The following is an 18,815-nucleotide window of genomic DNA, read 5'->3' on the forward strand; positions in this document are numbered from 1 at the left end:
AACATGACCGAACGGCCCGAACATGACTTGGTCGTCGCCGGCGGCGAGGTGAGTGTATTATATGCGCACCTTGCATGCCGGGAGGGGGGATACTGACACGCCAAAGCTCTGGGATATTATAGGCTTCCAATAACATACTCCTATATGTCAGCAGCAACCGACGAAAGTCGCTGGCTGGCTTGGCTTGCATGGAATATACCGTCACAAAAGGCCCATGCATGCAGGAGTATTATATACTTCGATGTGCTCGTTCAACTTTGCAGTTTCCCTCCTCGACGACGGCTGAAAACGAATTGACACCGTCAACCGACCCGTTCGTCGGCCTCATCAATAATTTGGCCTTGAATCCATCAACACAACCGGCTAGCTGCACGCTTGTCCGTACGTACTAGTGCCGCCTGTATATATATATACACGCATAGGCACTTGAGGCTAAACACCAGAACCAGAAGCTAAGCTAGCGTTGCAGTAATCTCAGGCTCCCCGCACATTAACACACGGTCACACACTGCTACCACAGCCACGATTCCCAGGTGATCACCGTAGCAAGCAAGCGAAGATGGTGCACGCCGCGACGGCCGAGCGTTTCAGCAGCGTGTTTGCCTCCTTCGACCGCGACGCCGACGGGAGGATCTCGGCGGCGGAGCTGCGGCTGTGCATGAAGGCGGCGCTGGGCGAGGATGTGTCGGTGGAGGACGGCGAGGCGCTCGTGGCGTTGGCCGACACCGACGGAGACCAGTTGCTGGACGAGCTGGAGTTCCTCCGGCTGGTGGCGCCGCCGGAACCAGAGGAAGAGGAGGAGCGGTGCCGGGGGCTGAGGGAGGCGTTTGCGATGTACGAGGTGAAGGGCGAAGGGTGCATCACGCCGGCGAGCCTGATGCGGATGCTCGCCAGGCTAGGGTCCGAGCAGGGCATCGAGGAGTGCCGCGCCATGATCCGCAGGTTTGACCTGAATGGAGATGGAGTGGTTTGCTTCGACGAGTTCAAGGTCATGATGGATGCCTAGCAGCTTTTTGTCCATCGGCCAGTCTACTGAATACATATCCTGATACTAGGCTATAGTTTTAACCCGTACACAATTTAGGTACTTATAATCTTTTTTTGCCAGGGAATATTGAACAGATACATCTAATACTTGGCACTATGTTGGCTTGCTCCGTTTGGTTGGAGTAGTAGTGCCATGGATCTTATAAACCGAAATGGATAAAGTACTATGAAAACCAATTCGGTGCCCAGACTTATCTGCACCCGGCAAGAAAAAAAATTCAAAACAAATACTGAAAGAACCAAAAAAATCCAATTTTTTTTTGTGTGGTAGACAAGTTTGTGCGCGAGGTTCGCTTCAAATTTCAACTTATTTGAACATACGAGCAGCTCTCAGCAAAAAAACAAATTGGGTCAGAACAGTGTGTGAACAGTAAACCTTTTTACAGACCCTGATTTTGCTTTTTTGCTGAGAGTTGCTCAGATGTCCAAATAAGTTGAAACTTGGAGCGCACCTCACGCATAAACTTATCTACCACACAACAAATTGTAATTTTTTGAAGTACTTGTTTTGATTTTTTTCATCAGGGGTGGTGCAAATGAGCTCGGGAGTAGAAACGCCGACAATGTTGAGTTATCTATTAGCGCATCTACGTCCGAGCGGTGCCGTCCGGACGTGTTGTGTCATTCAACACATATTTGTATCTGTCTGCTGAGCGGTTCAGACGTGTTTTATTCCCTGAATCAGAGACAAACGTGTGTGTGTGTGTGGGGGGGGGGGATCGCGTGCGTTCAGACCGCTGCCAAGCCTGTGTCTGATCACCCTGACCCACAAAAAAACACCTCCCTCGCTTGCGCGCGCTTTCCATCTGAAACGCTCAGCGGCGCTCCATAGTGTCAATGTCGCATTCATACCTGTTTAGAACGCACACGACCTCTCACTGGCACCGACATTGAATCGGCGCGCCCACCGAGAGAGTGTCGCCCATACCGCTTTCCGATGCAGGTGATTGCTCCGTGTTCAAACGACACGACGGTCGTCCGTCCGTCCGTCTGCTGACCACCTTATTGACACGCGGTTGCAGAGGAAGCTACTCTACTGCCACCTGCTACCTCTTGAGCACTGCGTTGGTTTTCGCTTGAAGAGGAAAGGATGATGCAGTAAAGCAGCGTAAGTATTTCCCTCAGTTTTTGAGAACCAAGGTATCAATCCGGTAGGAGACCATGCGCGAGTCACCTCGTACCTACACAAACAAATAAGAACCTCGCAACCAACGTGATAAGGGGGATGTCAATCCCTTCACGGCCACTTGCAAGAGTGAGATCTGATAGAGATGATAATAATAAGATAAATATTTTTTGGTATTTTTATGATATAGATTGAAAGTAATGATTGCAGAATAAAATAGATTGGAAATATATATGATGGAAAATAGACCCGGGCGCCATAGGTTTCACTAGTGGCTTCTCTCAAGAAAGCATAAGTATTACGGTGGGTGAACAAATTACTGTCGAGCAATTGATAGAAAAGCGAATAATTATGAGAATATCTAGTTATGATCATGTATGTAGGCATCACGTCTGTGACAAGTAGACCGACTCCTGCCTGCATTTACTACTATTACTCCACACATCGACCGCTATCCAGCATGCATCTAGAGTATTACATTCATCAGAACAGAGTAACGCCTTAAGCAAGATGACATGATGTAGAGGGATAAACTCATGCAATATGATATAAACCCAATCTTTTTATCCTCGATGCAAACAATACAATACGTGTCGTTTTCCTTTCTGTCATTGGGATCGAGCACCGCAAGATTGAACCCAAAGCTAAGCACTTCTCCCATTGCAAGAAAGATCAATCTAGTAGGCGAAACCAAACTGATAATTCGAAGAGACTTGCAAAGGTAAACCAATCATACATAAAATAATTCAGAGAAGATTCAAATATTGTTCATAGATAAACTTGATCATAAACCCACAATTCATCGGATCTCGACAAACACGTCGCAAAAGAAGATTACATCGAATAGATCTCCAAGAGAATCGAGGAGAACTTTGTATTGAGATTCAAAGAGAGAGAGAAGAAGCCATCTAGCTACTAGCTATGGACCTAAAGGTCTGAGGTAAACTACTCACACATCATCGGAGGGGCCATGGAGGTGATGTAGAGGCCCTCTGTCATCAATGCCCCCTCCGGCGGAGCTCCGGAAAAGGCCCCAAGATGGGATCTCTTGGGTACAGAAGGTTGCGGCGGTGGAAAAAGGGTTTCGTGGTGCTTCTGGATGTTTTCGGGGTATGTCAATATATATAGGAGGAAGAAATAGGTCGATGGACCAACAAGGGGCCCACGAGGGTGGAGGGCGCGCCCAGGGGGGTAGGCGCGCCCCCCTGCCTCGTGGCCTCCTCGATTGTTTCTTGACGTCCACTCCAAGTCCCCTGGATCACGTTTGTTCCAAAAACCATGCTCCCGAAGGTTTCATTCCGTTTGGACTCCTTTTGATATTCCTTTTCTACGGAACACCGAAATAGGCAAAAAACAACAATTTGGGTTGTGCCTCCGGTTAATAGGTTAGTCCCAAAAATAATATAAAAGTGTAAAATAAAGCCCATTAACATCCAAAACAGATAATATAATAGCATGGAACAATCAAAAATTATAGATACGTTGGAGACGTATCAAGCATCCCCAAGCTTAATTCCTGCTCGTCCTCCAGTAGGTAAATGATAAAAACAGAATTTTTGATGTGGAATGCTTCCTAACATATTTCTCAATGTAATTTTTCTTTATTGTGGCATGAATGCTTAGATCCGAAAGATTCAAGATAAAAGTTTAATATTGACATAAAAATAATAATACTTCAAGCATACTAACTGAGCAATTATGTCTTCTCAAAATAACATGGCCAAAGAAAGTTCATCCCTACAAAATCTTATAGTTTGGACATGCTCCATTTTCGTCACACAAGAATGCTCTCATCATGCACAACCCCGATGACAAGCCAAGCAATTGTTTCACACTTTAGTAATCTCAAACGTTTTTTAACTTTCACGCAATACATGAGCGTGAGCCATGGATATAGTGAAGGAAATATGCCCTAGAGGCAATAATAAAGTTATTATTTATTTCCTTATAATCATGATAAATGTTTATTATTCATGCTAGAATTGTGTTAACCGGAAACATAATACATGTGTGAATACATAGACAAACAAAGTGTCACTAGTATGCCTCTACTTGACTAGCTCGTTAATCAAAGATGGTTATGTTTCCTAACCATGAACAATGAGTTGTTATTTGATTAACGAGGTCACATCATTAGTTGAATGATCTGATTGACATGACCCATTCCATTAGCTTAGCACCCGATCGTTTAGTATGTTGCTATTGCTTTCTTCATGACTTATACATGTTCCTATAACTATGAGATTATGCAACTCCCGTTTGCCAGAGGAACACTTTGGGTGCTACCAAACATCACAACGTAACTGGGTGATTATAAAGGAGCATTACAGGTGTCTCCAAAGGTAGATGTTGGGTTGGCGTATTCTGAGATTAGGTTTTGTCACTCCGATTGTCGGAGAGGTATCTCTGGGCCCTCTCGGTAATGCACATCACTTAAGCCTTGCAAGCATTGCAACTAAATGAGTTAGTTGCGGGATGATGTATTACAGAACGAGTAAAGAGACTTGCCGGTAACGAGATTGAACTAGGTACTGGAATACCGACGATCGAATCTCGGGCAAGTAACATACCGATGACAAAGGGAACAACGTATGTTGTTATGCGGTCTGACCGATAAAGATCTTCGTAGAATATGTAGGAGCCAATATGGGCATCCAGGTCCCGCTATTGGTTATTGACCGAAGACGTGTCTCGGTCATGTCTACATTGTTCTCGAACCCGTAGGGTCCGCACGCTTAAGGTTACGATGATAGTTATATTATGAGTTTATGCATTTTGATGTACCGAAGGTTGTTCGGAGTCCCGGATGTGATCACGGACATGATGAGGAGTCTCGAAATGGTCGAGACATAAAGATTGATATATTGGAAGCCTATGTTTGGATATCGGAAGTGTTCCGGGTGAAATCGGGATTTTACCGGAATACCGGGAAGGTTACCGGAACCCCCCGGGAGCTAAATGGGCCATGATGGGCCTTAGTGGAAAAGAGAAGAGGCAGCCCTACATGGGCTGTGCGCCTCCCCCTTCCCCTAGTACTATTAGGACTAGGAGAGGTGGCCGGCCCCCTCTCTCTCTTTTCCCCCTCCGCGAATCCTATTCCAACTAGGATTGGGGGGGAATCCTACTCCCAGAGGGAGTAGGACTCTCCTGGCGCGCCACACCTTGGCCGGCCAGCCTCCCCCCTCTAGTCCTTTATATACTGAGGCAGAGGCACCCTAGAACACACAAGTTGATCCACGTGATCTATTCCTTAGCCGTGTGCGGTGCCCCCTGCCACCATAGTCCTCGATAATACTGTAGCGGAGTTTAGGCGAAGCCCTGCTGCTGTAGTGCATCAAGATCGTCACCACGCCATCGTGCTGACGGAACTCTTCCCCGACACTTTGCTGGAACGGAGTCCGGGGATCGTCATCGACCTGAACGTGTGCTCGAACTCGGAGGTGCCGTTGTTTCGGTGATTGATCGGTTGGATCGTGAAGACGTACGACTACTTCCTCTACGTTGTGTCAGCGCTTCCGCAGTCGGTCTGCGTTGGGTACGTAGACACCACTCTCCCCTCTCGTTGCTATGCATCACATGATCTTGCGTGTGCGTAGGAAATTTTTTGAAATTACTACGAAACCCAACATATAGCACTATGGGTGGAATAGAATATAATGAATGGGGTTATGTGGAGAAGACAAAAAGGGAGAAAGTCTCACATTGATGCGGCTAATCAATGGGCTAGGGAGATGCCCATCAATTGATGTCAATGCAAGGAGTAGGGATTGCCATGCCACAGATGCACTAGAGCTATAAATGTATGAAATCTCAACAAAAGAAACTAAGATGGTGTGCATCCAACTTGCTTGCTCACGAAGACCTAGGGCACTTGAGGAGGCCCATTGTTGGAATATACAAGCCAAGTTCTATAACGAAAAATTCCCACTCGTATATGAAAATGACAAAACAAGAGACTCTCTATTATAAACATCATGGTGCTACTTTGAAGCACAAGTGTCGAAAAAGGGTAGTAGCATTTCCCCTTTTTATTTATATTTTTTTGGGCCTTTTTTTGGCCTTTCTTTTTTTCTTTTTTTGGGACAATGTTCTATTAATGATGATCATCACACTTCTATTTATTTACAACTCAATGAGTAAACCTCGATACTAGAACAAGATATGACTCTATATGAATGCCTCTGGCGGTGTACCGGGATGTGCAATGACTCATGAGTGACATGTATGAAAGAATTATGAACGATGGCTTTGCCACAAATACGATGTCAACTACATGATCATGCAAGGCAATATGACAATGATGATGCATGTCATAATAAACGGAACAGTGGAAGGTTGCATGGAAATATATCTAGAAATGGCTATGAAAATGCCATAATAGGTAGGTATGGTGGCTGTTTTGAGGAAGATATAAGGAGGTTTTTGTGTGATAGAGTGTATCATATCACGGGGTTTGGATGCACCGGCGAAGTTTGCACCAACTCTCAAGGTGAGAAAGGGCAATGCACGGTACCGAAGAGGCTAGCAATGATGGAAGAGTGAGAGTGCGTATAATCCATGGACTCAACATTAGTCATAAAGAACTCACATACTTATTGCAAAAATCTACAAGTCATCAAAAACCAAGTATTACGCGCATGCTCCTAGGGGGATAGATTGATAGGAAAAGACCATCGCTCGTCCCCGACCGCCACTCATAAGGAAGACAATCAAATAACACCTCATGTTTCAAATTTGTTACACAACGTTTACCATACGTGCATGCTACCGGACTTTCAAACTTCAACATAAGTATTTCTCAAATTCACAACTACTCAACTAGCACAACTTTGATATCACTATCTCCATATCTCAAAACAATCATCAAGTATCAAACTTCTCGTAGTATTCAATGCACTTATAAGAAAGCTTTTTATTATGCCTAGAAGCAAATTGCCATGTTGTTCTAAAGGACTCTCAAAATAATATAAGTGAAGCATGAGAGATCAATTATTTCTATAAAATGAAACAACCACCGTGCTCTAAAAGATATAAGTGAAGCACTAGAGAAAAAACAATATAGCTCAAAAGATATAAGTGAAGCACATAGAGTATTCTAACAAATTCCGATTCATGTGTGTCTCTCTCAAAAGGTGTCACTAGTAGAAAAAGGGTCAATCGTGAAGCACATTAGTGCCGGTTTGTATTTGAGCCGGCACTAATGTATACATTAGTGCCGGTTCCAACGGCTAGCCGGGCCGCTTTCATTAGTACCGGTTCGTGGCGAACCTTTAGCACCGGTTCGTGCCACGAACCGGTACTAATGAGAGTGGTGGCAGGATGTTGCCAGAGTGGGGCCCCTCCAGCACCTTTAGTACCGGTTCGTGCCACGAACCGGTACTAAAGGTCGTCCTATATAAACCCTTCGTCCACCAGCACTCTGTTCTTCCCCCTTTCCCCTCTCCGGCCCTCTCCTCTGTTCTTCCCTTCTTCCTCTCGAGTTCATCACAAAATTTGCCCAAAATTTGTCAAGATTTGAAGGCCCTCATCCATTCAAATGATCACAAAGGTTAGCAACTTTGTCCTTTCATCTCTCATTGCTAGATTAGCTCTTGCATTGGTTTATATAGTGATTAATTTGTGAGTTCAGTAATTTGGGAGGATATATATATATATATGTGCTAGTATTTGATTTATATGCAATTTGAGGTCAAAAATAACACTTAGTTTGCATATGTAGGTGTGGTTTACTTAGTGCCGTCTAAATCTCCATCGTAGCCACCGTCGATCGCCCGCACCGTCCCGTCGCCGGCACCACCTTGTGGTGAACCTCTTGTTCATGAAATTTTATATAAAAATTGATGTTTGTGATTTGGATATATAGTTACTCGTATAATTATCTTACCGTACGTTGTTTGTTATACATATAGTGCCATGGTTTTGATATCCGTCCCCGTCGGCCCTAGTCCTTGTTATGATTCGGATGTGGTATGTATATTCTCTTTTAAAACTAGTTGCATTTCATGTTTATGACAAATTATGCCCATCAAGTTGACATAGAAATTTTTTCTAGGAGGTATCTGAACCTGAAATTCCAACCGACCCTATTGCCGAGAGGTTAAATTTAGTTGAAAGAGAAAACGAGTACTTGAAAGAAAAATTGAAAAGAATTGAGGGGGAGAAGATGGAATTGGAGTTGCATGTTGCCGATGTCGTCGATGATCACAAGATCAAGATGGAGAAAATGCGCTTGAAGATTAGAAAGATTAGAAAATATGCCATCGATAGTGAGGCTTGGTATCATTATGCTGTTGGATCCATTGTTACCTTAGTTGCGATCTTGATCGTATTTGTTGTTGCATTTAAATGCTTTAGCTAGAGAGTTATTTGTTTGTTGCATTTAAGTGTTGTATGAACTTTATGTATGAACTTGTATTAATTTGGTCTATTCGGTGTTGTGTAATGAAGATGAGCCGGCAATGGATGTACGATGACCGATGCTCTCCCCAGTTCGTTGAGGGCGTGCGTACTTTTCTGCTTGCGGCTGAGGCAAACAAGTGGGCGGATGGTTTTATGCCTTGTCCATGTGCTCGCTGTAAGAATGGTCACAATTACTCTACGTCAAGAACCATTCACGTCCACCTGTTTAAGACCGGTTTCATGCCCCATTATAATGTTTGGACCAAGCACGGAGAAAGAGGGGTTATGATGGAAGACAATGAAGAAGAAGAGGACGACGACAGCTATCCTGGCCATGGGTTCCCTGAATACGATGATACAACAATGGGGGAAGAAGCTGAGCCGGTAATGCGGGAAGAAGCTGAGCCGGCAATGCGGGAAGAAGCTGAAGAAGAGGCATCAGATGAGCCCGTTGATGATCTAGGTCGGGCCATTGCCGATGCAAAGAGAAACTGCACAAGTGATTTGGAGAAGAAGAAGTTGCAGCGCATGTTAGAGGATCACAAAAAATTGTTGTACCCGAATTGCGTAGGTGACAAGAAAAAGCTGGGCACCACACTGGAATTGCTGCAATGGAAGGCAGAGAATGGTGTATCTGACAAGGGATTTGGAAAGTTGCTGGTAATGATAAAGGATATGCTTCCAAAGGACAACGAATTGCCCGAGAGTACGTACGAAGCAAAGAAGGTTGTCTGCCCTCTAGGGTTAGAGGTGCAGAAGATACATGCATGCCCTAATGATTGCATCCTCTACCGCGGTGAGTACGAGGATTTGAACGCTTGCCCGGTATGTGGTGCATTGCGCTATAAGATCTGCCCCGATGACCCTGGTGATGTCGAGGGCCGGCGCCCCAGGAAGAAGATTCCTGCCAAGGTGATGTGGTATGCTCCTATAATACCACGGTTGAAACGTTTGTTCCAAAACAAAGAGCATGCCAAGGCGATGCGATGGCACAGAGAAGACCGTAATAAAGACGGAAAGTTGAGAGTACCTGCTGACGGGTCGCAGTGGAGAAAAATCGAAAGAAAGTACGGGAAGGAGTTTGCAGATGACGCAAGGAGCGTATGGTTTGGTCTAAGCGCAGATGGCATTAATCCTTTTGGGGAGCAGAGCAGCAACCATAGCACCTAGCCTGTGACTCTATGTTTGTATAACCTTCCTCCTTGGTTGTGCATGAAGCGGAAGTTCATTATGATGCCAGTGCTCATCCAAGGCCCTATGCAACCCGGCAACGACATTGATGTGTACCTAAGGCCATTAGTTGAAGAACTCTTACAACTGTGGAATGGAACAGGTGTACGTGCGTGGGATGAGAACATGGGGGAAGAATTTGACCTAAAGGCGTTGTTGTTCGTGACCATCAATGATTGGCCTGCTCTCAGTAACCTTTCAGGACAGACAAACAAGGGATACCGCGCATGCACGCACTGTTTGGACGATACCAACAGTATATATTTGGCTAATTGTAAGAAGAATGTGTACCTGGGACATCGTCGATTTCTTCCGAGCAGGCATCCCGTAAGAAAGAAAGGCAAGCATTTCAAAGGTGAGGAAGATCACCGGACGAAGCCTCGCCACCGTACTGGTGCTGATGTACATGATATGGCCAAGGATTTGAAGGTGGTCTTTGGAAAGGGTCCTGGTGGACAACCTGTTCTGAATGACGCTGACGGACGCGCACCCATGTGGAAGAAGAAATCTATATTTTGGGACCTGCCCTATTGGAAAGACCTCGAGGTCCGCTCCGCAATCGACGTGATGCACGTGACGAAGAATCTTTGTGTGACCCTGCTTGGCTTCTTGGGCGTGTATGGGAAGACAAAAGATACACCTGAGGCACGGGAGGACCAGCAACGTATGCACGGAAAAGACGGCATACATCAGGGTCATGCAAGCTACGCTCTTACCAAAGAAGAGAAGGAAATCTTCTTTGAATGCCTGCTCAGTATTAAGGTACCATCTGGCTTCTCGTCGAATATAAAGGGAATAATAAACATGGCAGAGAAAATGTTCCAGAACCTAAAGTCTCATGACTGCCACGTGATTATGATGCAACTGCTTCCGGTTGCATTGAGGGGGCTTCTACCGGAAAACGTTCGATTAGCCATTGTGAAGCTATGTGCATTTCTCAATGCAATCTCTCAGAAGGTAATCGATCCAGAAATCATACCAAGGTTACAGAATGATTTGGTGCAATGTCTTGTCAGTTTTGAGTTGGTGTTCCCACCATCCTTCTTCAACATCATGACGCACGTCCTAGTTCACCTATGCGAAGAGATTAACGTTTTGGGTTCTACACAATATGTTCCCCTTTGAGAGGTTCATGGGAGTCTTAAAGAAATATGTTCATAACCGTGCTAGGCCAGAAGGAAGCATCTCCAAGGGCCGTCAAAATGAGGAGGTCATTGAGTTTTGTATTGACTTTATTCCTGACCTTAAGCCGATTGGTGTTCCTAAATCACGGCATAAGGGCAGACTGGATGGAAAAGGCACGCTAGGAGGGGAACAAATAATATGTATGGACGGACATTCTCTCACTGAAGCACACTACACAGTTCTACAAAATTCCTCCTTGGTGGCTCCGTATATGGATGAACACAAGAATTTGCTACGCTCCAAACACCCGGAGCGGTCTGATGACTGGATTACACGTGAACAAACCAGGAGTTTCGCCAGCTGGTTGCAAGCACGTACCATGCATGACACCTCTATTGAAGATGACCTATACTTGCTGTCCCAGTTACCATCTTCGAATATAATGAATTTCAAAGGGTACGAGATAAATGGTAATACATTTTACACGATCGCCCAAGATAAGAAGAGCACCAACCAAAACAGTGGTGTCCGCTTTGATGCAGAAACCAAGACGGGAAAGGAAACATATTATGGTTATATACAGGACATATGGGAACTTGACTATCGACGTGGTTTGAAGGTCCCTTTGTTTCGGTGCAAATGGGTTAATATGACACGAGGCGGGGTAACGAAAGACCCGCAGTACGGAATGACAACAGTGGATCTCAACAATCTTGCGTATGCAAACGAACCATTCGTCCTAGCCAGTGATGTGGCACAGGTTTTCTATGTGAAGGACATGTCTACCAAGCCAAGAAAAAGAAAAGATAAGGAAGCGAATGCATCGTACGATGAGTCAAAGCGGCACACAGTTCTTTCTGGGAAGAGAAACATCATGGGAGTGGATGACAATACAGACAAGTCAGAAGATTATGAAAAGTTTGATGAAATTGCTCCATTCACAGTGAATATTGACCCGAGCATCCCGTTAAATGATGAAGATTTTCCATGGCTACGACGCAAAGGGACACACGCGAAGAAAAAGTTTCACACCCAAAGATCTGGGATGTGATCGGCTTAGCTATCATCACTTTCTTCTGTGTTTCACACCCAGGAGGGAATCTCTGTAATAGTTAGGGTAGCTAGTTATTCGTTTTGGCATTTGAAACGCGAAGAAATTTTATGTGCAAGCAAATTCTTTCATGCATTTATTGATTTTTTCAGCTAAATGACCCTAAAATTGAAAAGCATTTCAAATGAACTCAGAAAAGGATGAAAGTTGGCATGGTATCATAATTTCACCCACATAGCATGTGCAAAAAAGTAGAGAGGGTTACCGCAAAAACTGGATACACTTCGTGTACAAAATAGACAATCTGTTTCGAAGTATCAGGGTTTCGGACGAAAACTCATCCGTTACAAAGGCATTTCATTTTTAAATAACTTAAGCATTTCCAAATTTAATATAACGATAAAACACACTAATATTAAACATAATAAAAAAGAATCACTAGAAAATGTATTTTTAAAGTTAAGTTATTCACAAACTAGTGATTCACACAAATTCCAAATAATTCAAAATTTAAACTATTCAAATTTAAAAACTACCGGCACTAACTGAAAGTTTCTAAAAACTATCAAAAATATTCACAAAGAAACTCTAAATACAGCAAAAAACAACTAAAAATAAATAAAACAAAATAAATAAAGCAGAAAAGAAAAAACTAAATGAAAAAAGCCCACCTACCGGGCCACAGCGGCCTGCATACGACTAGAAACCCAACCTGTTGTTGGGCCAGGATGCACGCCCGCAAGCCCAATAGGCCCCACAGGGCAGAGTAGCAGAGGTAGGCCCAGAAGGCCTGCTTTAGAGAGGAGCTCGAGACAGCAGCGGCGGCGGGGCTTATAAGCAGGTGTGAGCGCCCTTCGGTTAGCGAGGTGGGACTAAACTTCTGCGCCCCTCGCCTGGCAGCGCACCCCCTTTAGTACCGGGTCGTGGCACCAACCGGTACTAAAGGGGGGGCCTTTAGTACCGGTTGGAGCCAGGAACCGGTACTAAAGGGGGGTGCTCCCCCCCGCTTGGCCTGGCCAAAACAGGCCTTTAGTACCGGTTGGTGGCTCCAACCGGTACTAAAGGTGTCCCCTATATAAGAAACACTTCGAAAATTTTCAGTTTCTCATCTCCCACTCCTCTCTGCCGCCGCCCCGTCCCGCGCCGTTGCCGCCCTCGTCGCCCCGTCCCCGTCGACTCCACGACGCCCCCGTCCTCGTCGCGTCGTCCCCGTCGACTCCGCGGCACCCCCGTCGCCGTCCCGGTCGCCGATCCCCTCGCTTCGCCGTCGCCGTTGCCTTTGGATCGACCTTGCCCTCGCCATCGCCGTCGCCTCGACCTTGCCCGCGCGCGCTGTGAGCCCCTCCCCCGGCCCCTCTCCTCCCTCCAATCGATCGTAGCGCACACCGGCGCCGGCGCCGGCGCCGACCGTGCGCACACACACGCGCGCGCGCACACACACACTACATGCACACACACACACACTACACACACACTAGACGCGCACACACACACAATTTTTCTGTTTTTAGCTTTTAGTTTTTTCTGTTTTTCTGTTTTTCATACAAAGTTTTAGATGAGTTAATTAATTAGATTAGATTAATGTCAAATAGTATGTAGAAATGTTAGTTATAATATATATATAATGTCAAATGTTATAGAAATGTTAGTTATATAGAAATGTTAGAAATTTTGGAAATGTTAGTTTTAGCTAGCTAGATGAATTAGATTAATTTCAAATTGTTAGACGATGATCGATGTTTTTTTAGTTTCTTATATTTTTAGTTATAAAATTTAGAATTTGCATATATGAAATCATCACAATCCATCATTTAAAAAATGTTACTTTACTTTTGCGGCATATAATATTTTGTTGTCGACCATGCCCGGCCCGCATCCTCGCCGTCGACACGTCCGCGACGACGTCCTGCTTCAGAGGACCCATGTCCGGGACTGGGCTCCGCCGGGCTGGCACTGGGAGGTGCTACCTTCAGGGGCGCGACGCTTGGTGAGGAACCCGGCCCCGGGTCCCGTCGTCGACCCTCATCTCCTTTGGTGGCATTCACGTGGGCCACTTTTAGTGCGGAGGGAGCCGGCCCCGCCGGAGGTGGTACGTCGCCGTGTCAGGGAGGAGGACGAGCACGTCCATCGCTACATGGCTGCTATGGACGTCAGGTTCTCCAATACCTGGCAGGTTCTTTGGGGAGATCACCCGAGCTATGATCCAGTGATGGTTCCTTCTCTTTGGGTGTCCACCGCCCGCACCTCAGGAACCGCGAGTGGCCTAGATTACTCTGTACTATTCGATCTTTATTAGCTTGCTAGCTAGCTAGCTAGTGATGTATTCAATATTATATCTATTATTCGAGATGATGTATTCGAGATTATATCTATTATTCGAGACGATGTATTCGAGATTATATCTATTATTCGAGATTATACTAAATTGTTTTATATTTCTTTTGGCATAGTTAAATAAAAGCTATGGCGGACAATACCGACAGAGATAGAGAACAGACCATGCTCGATATCATACGCGGGCCAGATGATGATCAGAAGGAAGAAGATTTTGACGGCTCCGAATTTCTAAACAACACCGGAGAGGGTGATATGATATTCGATCGCGACGATCGAGAAGATGAAGTCATGAACTACGACGAAGAACATGTTGATCCTGAAACAACAAACACCGGCGAGGTATATATATTTATATAAGCAAGAATCTGGTGATCATCGCATGTTTTAAATGAGTTGAAGATATATTAACGAATCGATCTTTCTTCTTTCAGCCATCCGGATCGAGCAAATCTTCAGGCAAAAGGACAAAACGAGGCCCGAACAAAAAGTTGAAGGAGAGCGTAAAGTACAATATCGAGGCAATCAGACCTAATGGCGAACCATTAGCGCCTAAGAAGATTGCGGACAAGTTCGTTCGTCAGTGCGGAGTTATTGTGAAGGACCAACTCCCGATCTCCCTTCAAGAATGGAGAAAGCCAGCAAATCCACGTCCAGATGTTACTTTTGTCGACGAGAAGCAAAAAAATCTGCTTTGGGATACTCTCATGGAACATTTCACCTTACCAGATAATTTCACAGAAGCAGACGTGCGGAAAGTCAAGGACGCTGCTTTTAGGAAGATGGCGGTTGCATTCAAGAACCACAAGAGAATGACGTGGGAGAAGTACGTCAAGGGAGGAAGGAAGACTCTAGTATTCGAGGGGATACTAGAGAATCAAAGTGCTCATTGGGACGATTTCGTGAAATTCAAGGATTCAGAATTAGCTAAGGAACGGTCGAGAATAAACAAGAAGAATGCCGAAAAAAAGGATAAGTTCCATAAGCTGGGGCCAGGTGGCTACGCGGTGGCAATGCCTAAGTGGGATAAGTCTGAGAAAGAGTTGGAGGATGCAGGTGTCACTCCGGTTAGTAAGAGCTGGCCCCCCAGGTGCAGGACTTGGCTCTATGCGCATGGGGGGGAGTTGGACCCGAAGACAGGCAATGTTTCGACGAAGGCATGTCTGAACGGAGCCGACGATGCGCTACTTGTTGCAATAGAAGAGGCTCGATCGGGGGTGTTCCAGCCCAACAGAGAGAACGACGAGCTTACGCGTGCCCTGGGAAATCCTAAACACCCGGGAAGAACACGAGGCAAGGGCGCTATTCCGTGGTATGAGGGGTTTTCGGACTGGAACACCGACTACAGAACCCGTGCGAGAAAGAAGATTGCGGAGGAGAAGAAGAGGAAGATGGAGGAGGAGCAAAGGAAGCTCGACTATGAACGCCTTCAAGGCCTAGAAGAAAGTCAAGCGGAATTGGCAGCTAAATTCCAGCGGCAGCAGGAGCAGATCGACTCACTTAGCCAGCAAAGGTGGTCTCAGCAGTTGCAGCAGCTAGCGGATGATCCAGCATTGGATACCACCGCCCCATCCATGTCGAGAAGCAGCGTGGGTTCCGCCCTGGGCGACGCAGTAGTGCTGGATAGATACCCCGTGGATGACATCACGGAGAACACTAACTGCGAGCTACACTTCAAAATGAAGAACATATCCATGAAGGTGGCGGACGCCGTTGCTTTTTCAAATTCCCCCGAGGCAACCTTCCATTGCAACCCGATTCCAGCGGGCTATGCTCGTGTCTTGGTTGATGAGGTGGTGGACCAATATTCAGGGCTAGAGCTTGACATTCCTGGAGGTGATGAGGAGCACACACTCGGAGATGCCAAACGTCGTATCATCCTATGGAGAAAGGATTGCATCATTTTTCGAAGGCCACCGACACCGCGTCACCCGACTCCTCGTCGAAGTCCGCCACCGAGTCAGCAGACTCCCGCTCCTCCAAGTCCACCAACGCGTGAGGCCACTCCTCCTCCTCCAAGTCCGGCAAAGTGTCAAGCCACTCCTCCTCCAAGTTCGGCACAGCTTCAGGCCACTCCTCCTCGTCCAATTCAGCCCCGTCAGCCGTCTCCGCCGCCTCAGCAATCGCAGAAGAGACACCCCGCAGCTATGGTGCGTAGCGGTACCAGTCGAGGTCATAGTATAGGAAGTACAGGCGGAGGCAAGCGATATAAATATGGTCCAAACCTCACTACTCCTCTTCCTGTGAGGGCTTACGACAGGACCGAGGAGCAAACCAATGCCATAGTGCCGGCAGAAGTCGACGCCCATTTTGGACCGAAACCGCCACCGCCGCCAAGGGAGAAAGTGCCTGTGGAAGTAGTTGACCACTTCATTCGTATGGCTCAACCACCAGCTCCTAAGCCTGTTGACACAGACTATGAGCGCCACATCAGGAAGTTACATCGACAACGTCTACAGAAGGAGGCGAGCTCGAGCTCGAGCAAACAACAAGCAGCTGTCGAAAAATGCGGGAAAACCGTTGCCCAGCTGGGAGAACAGGCGGTGTAATCGACCCCCCCACTTGTTGTGCCGACAACACGTGACAGTACGCGCGCCCAATATTATTGTGGCCAAACAGTTTACGTTCCCGAGGTGGGCGATGTGGTAATAACCCAGGAGCATATAATGCAGGCTGAAGAACTCAAGATCACTGTTGGACAACTTCTCGAGATCGAGGACATGCCTGTGATTACAGAGGAGGAAATAAAACGGAAATATGTCCGGGGCCAACCTTTGGTCAAGCCAGAAGATGTCAAGAAGCTCCCAACGAGAATGTATGAATTGCATCAATGGTACATGGACATTACCAAGAGATCCGATCGAGAGTCCCTCATGGTGTATGTCAAGAAGGATCATTACTACCATGAGAAAGCTGTGGCCGTTGAGTATTTTGAACTGTTTCAGTTATACAATCAAGACGCACTCGACAAATCTATCGTCAGTTGCTATTGTCTGTAAGTGATTTCTTTCTGTAATTAATTGAAGTCTCAAGCTAGCTATAGTGATCCTTTTGATCAATCAATACCTGTAATTATCCTCACTATATTCTTTTCTGTGGTATTATGCAGGATGAAGATGTATGAAATGAGAAAAGGTGGACGCTATGGCATTGGGTTCATTGACCCAAACACCGTTAATCAATACACATGGAAAATGAGAAAGTATTATGAAAAGCAGGTAGAGGACAGCATGCTAGAGTTCTTGAAGGGCCTCAAATACAATGAAGATATACTACTTCCTTACAACTTCGAGTGAGTCACACTTTCTTGTACTACAAATTCTATGTTTTTGCCTACTAGCTAGCTACATGTTTTTGCTTACATATGCCCTCTTAATTAAGACATGCAAACGTGTGTGCATGCAGATTTCACTGGATCTTGTGTATCATTAAAGTTGACGCCGGAACAGTTGAAATACTGGACTCGCTACTCAAAGCAAATAGTGACTACAACATCTTGTATGGGGTAGTCAACAGGTAATTTCAATCATTATTAACTATATATCTCGGCCTATTTAGTTCGTCATTTCATGATATGAACTATTTAATAACCCCTTTATTCATTTTCTTTCTCGGCGGGCAGGGCTTGGGCAAGGTTCATCAGCGTCACGGAAGGCGAATGGAAACCACAGCTGAAATGGTTTCGATCCAAGGTAAGTAATTAAGTAGTACTAGCTAGCTAGCTGCCATCTCTTTAATTATCATGCTTGATTAATTATTATCTGATCAAATTAAATTCCATTCTCGTAATAAAGGCCCTGAAGCAGGCGCAGGGGACTAATCTGTGTGCATACTGCGTTTGCGAGAACATTCGCATGATGGCATCCGAAAGGAGCAGATCTCAAAGACAGGAATGGGTACGCTTGTCAGAACACTATTCACAATTTTTACACCATTATCGATATCTAGTCACACAACTAATACACATGCATATTGATCTCCTTCTTAACAGTTCAAAGAGGTGCGGGACAAGCTCCTAGAAACGGAGCGCGTAGAAGCACTTCAAGAGGAAATAGCGGGATTTTTGCTCGACCAGGTCATAAATCCGAAGGGAGAATACTATTACCCGCTACCGCCCCCATCGAACATGTCATGAACCACTTCCAATTGTCATCGTGCTCCGAAGGCACCAATTAGGCTAATGCCACTGGCTCCGAAGGCAACATGCATATGTAGGAGAAATTGTATATAGCTATACATGTGTGTATGTGTAAATTAATATGGTGGTTTGTGAGACATTGATGATATATATATATGATTGGTTCTACTAGAAATTCTATTTATATATATATGCATAACGTGTACAATGTGTAGTACCGTAAAATACCAGCAAACGAAAAAGAATTAAAATGGAAAACACAAAATTAAATGAAAAACAAATCATAAAACCAAAAATCCCCCAAACATTTTAGTACCGGTTGGTGTTACCAACCGGTACTAAAGGGCTCCCGGCCCCCGGAGCTG

At 45.5% G+C, this 18,815-nt stretch overlaps 1 protein-coding gene across 1 annotated transcript; it reads left to right on the forward strand.

The window, feature by feature from the left end:
* Positions 1-452: 452 nt before the first annotated feature.
* Positions 453-1,144, forward strand: LOC125549349 (putative calcium-binding protein CML19). The gene has a single exon (XM_048712787.1). It carries the CDS (start codon positions 560-562, stop codon positions 1,004-1,006), a length of 447 nt encoding a protein of 148 aa, XP_048568744.1. The 5' UTR covers positions 453-559; the 3' UTR covers positions 1,007-1,144.
* The last annotated feature ends 17,671 nt before the right edge of the window (positions 1,145-18,815 follow it).

The sequence above is a fragment of the Triticum urartu genome, chromosome 3 (genome assembly GCF_003073215.2).
Source record: "Triticum urartu cultivar G1812 chromosome 3, Tu2.1, whole genome shotgun sequence".
Lineage (NCBI taxonomy): Eukaryota > Viridiplantae > Streptophyta > Magnoliopsida > Poales > Poaceae > Triticum > Triticum urartu.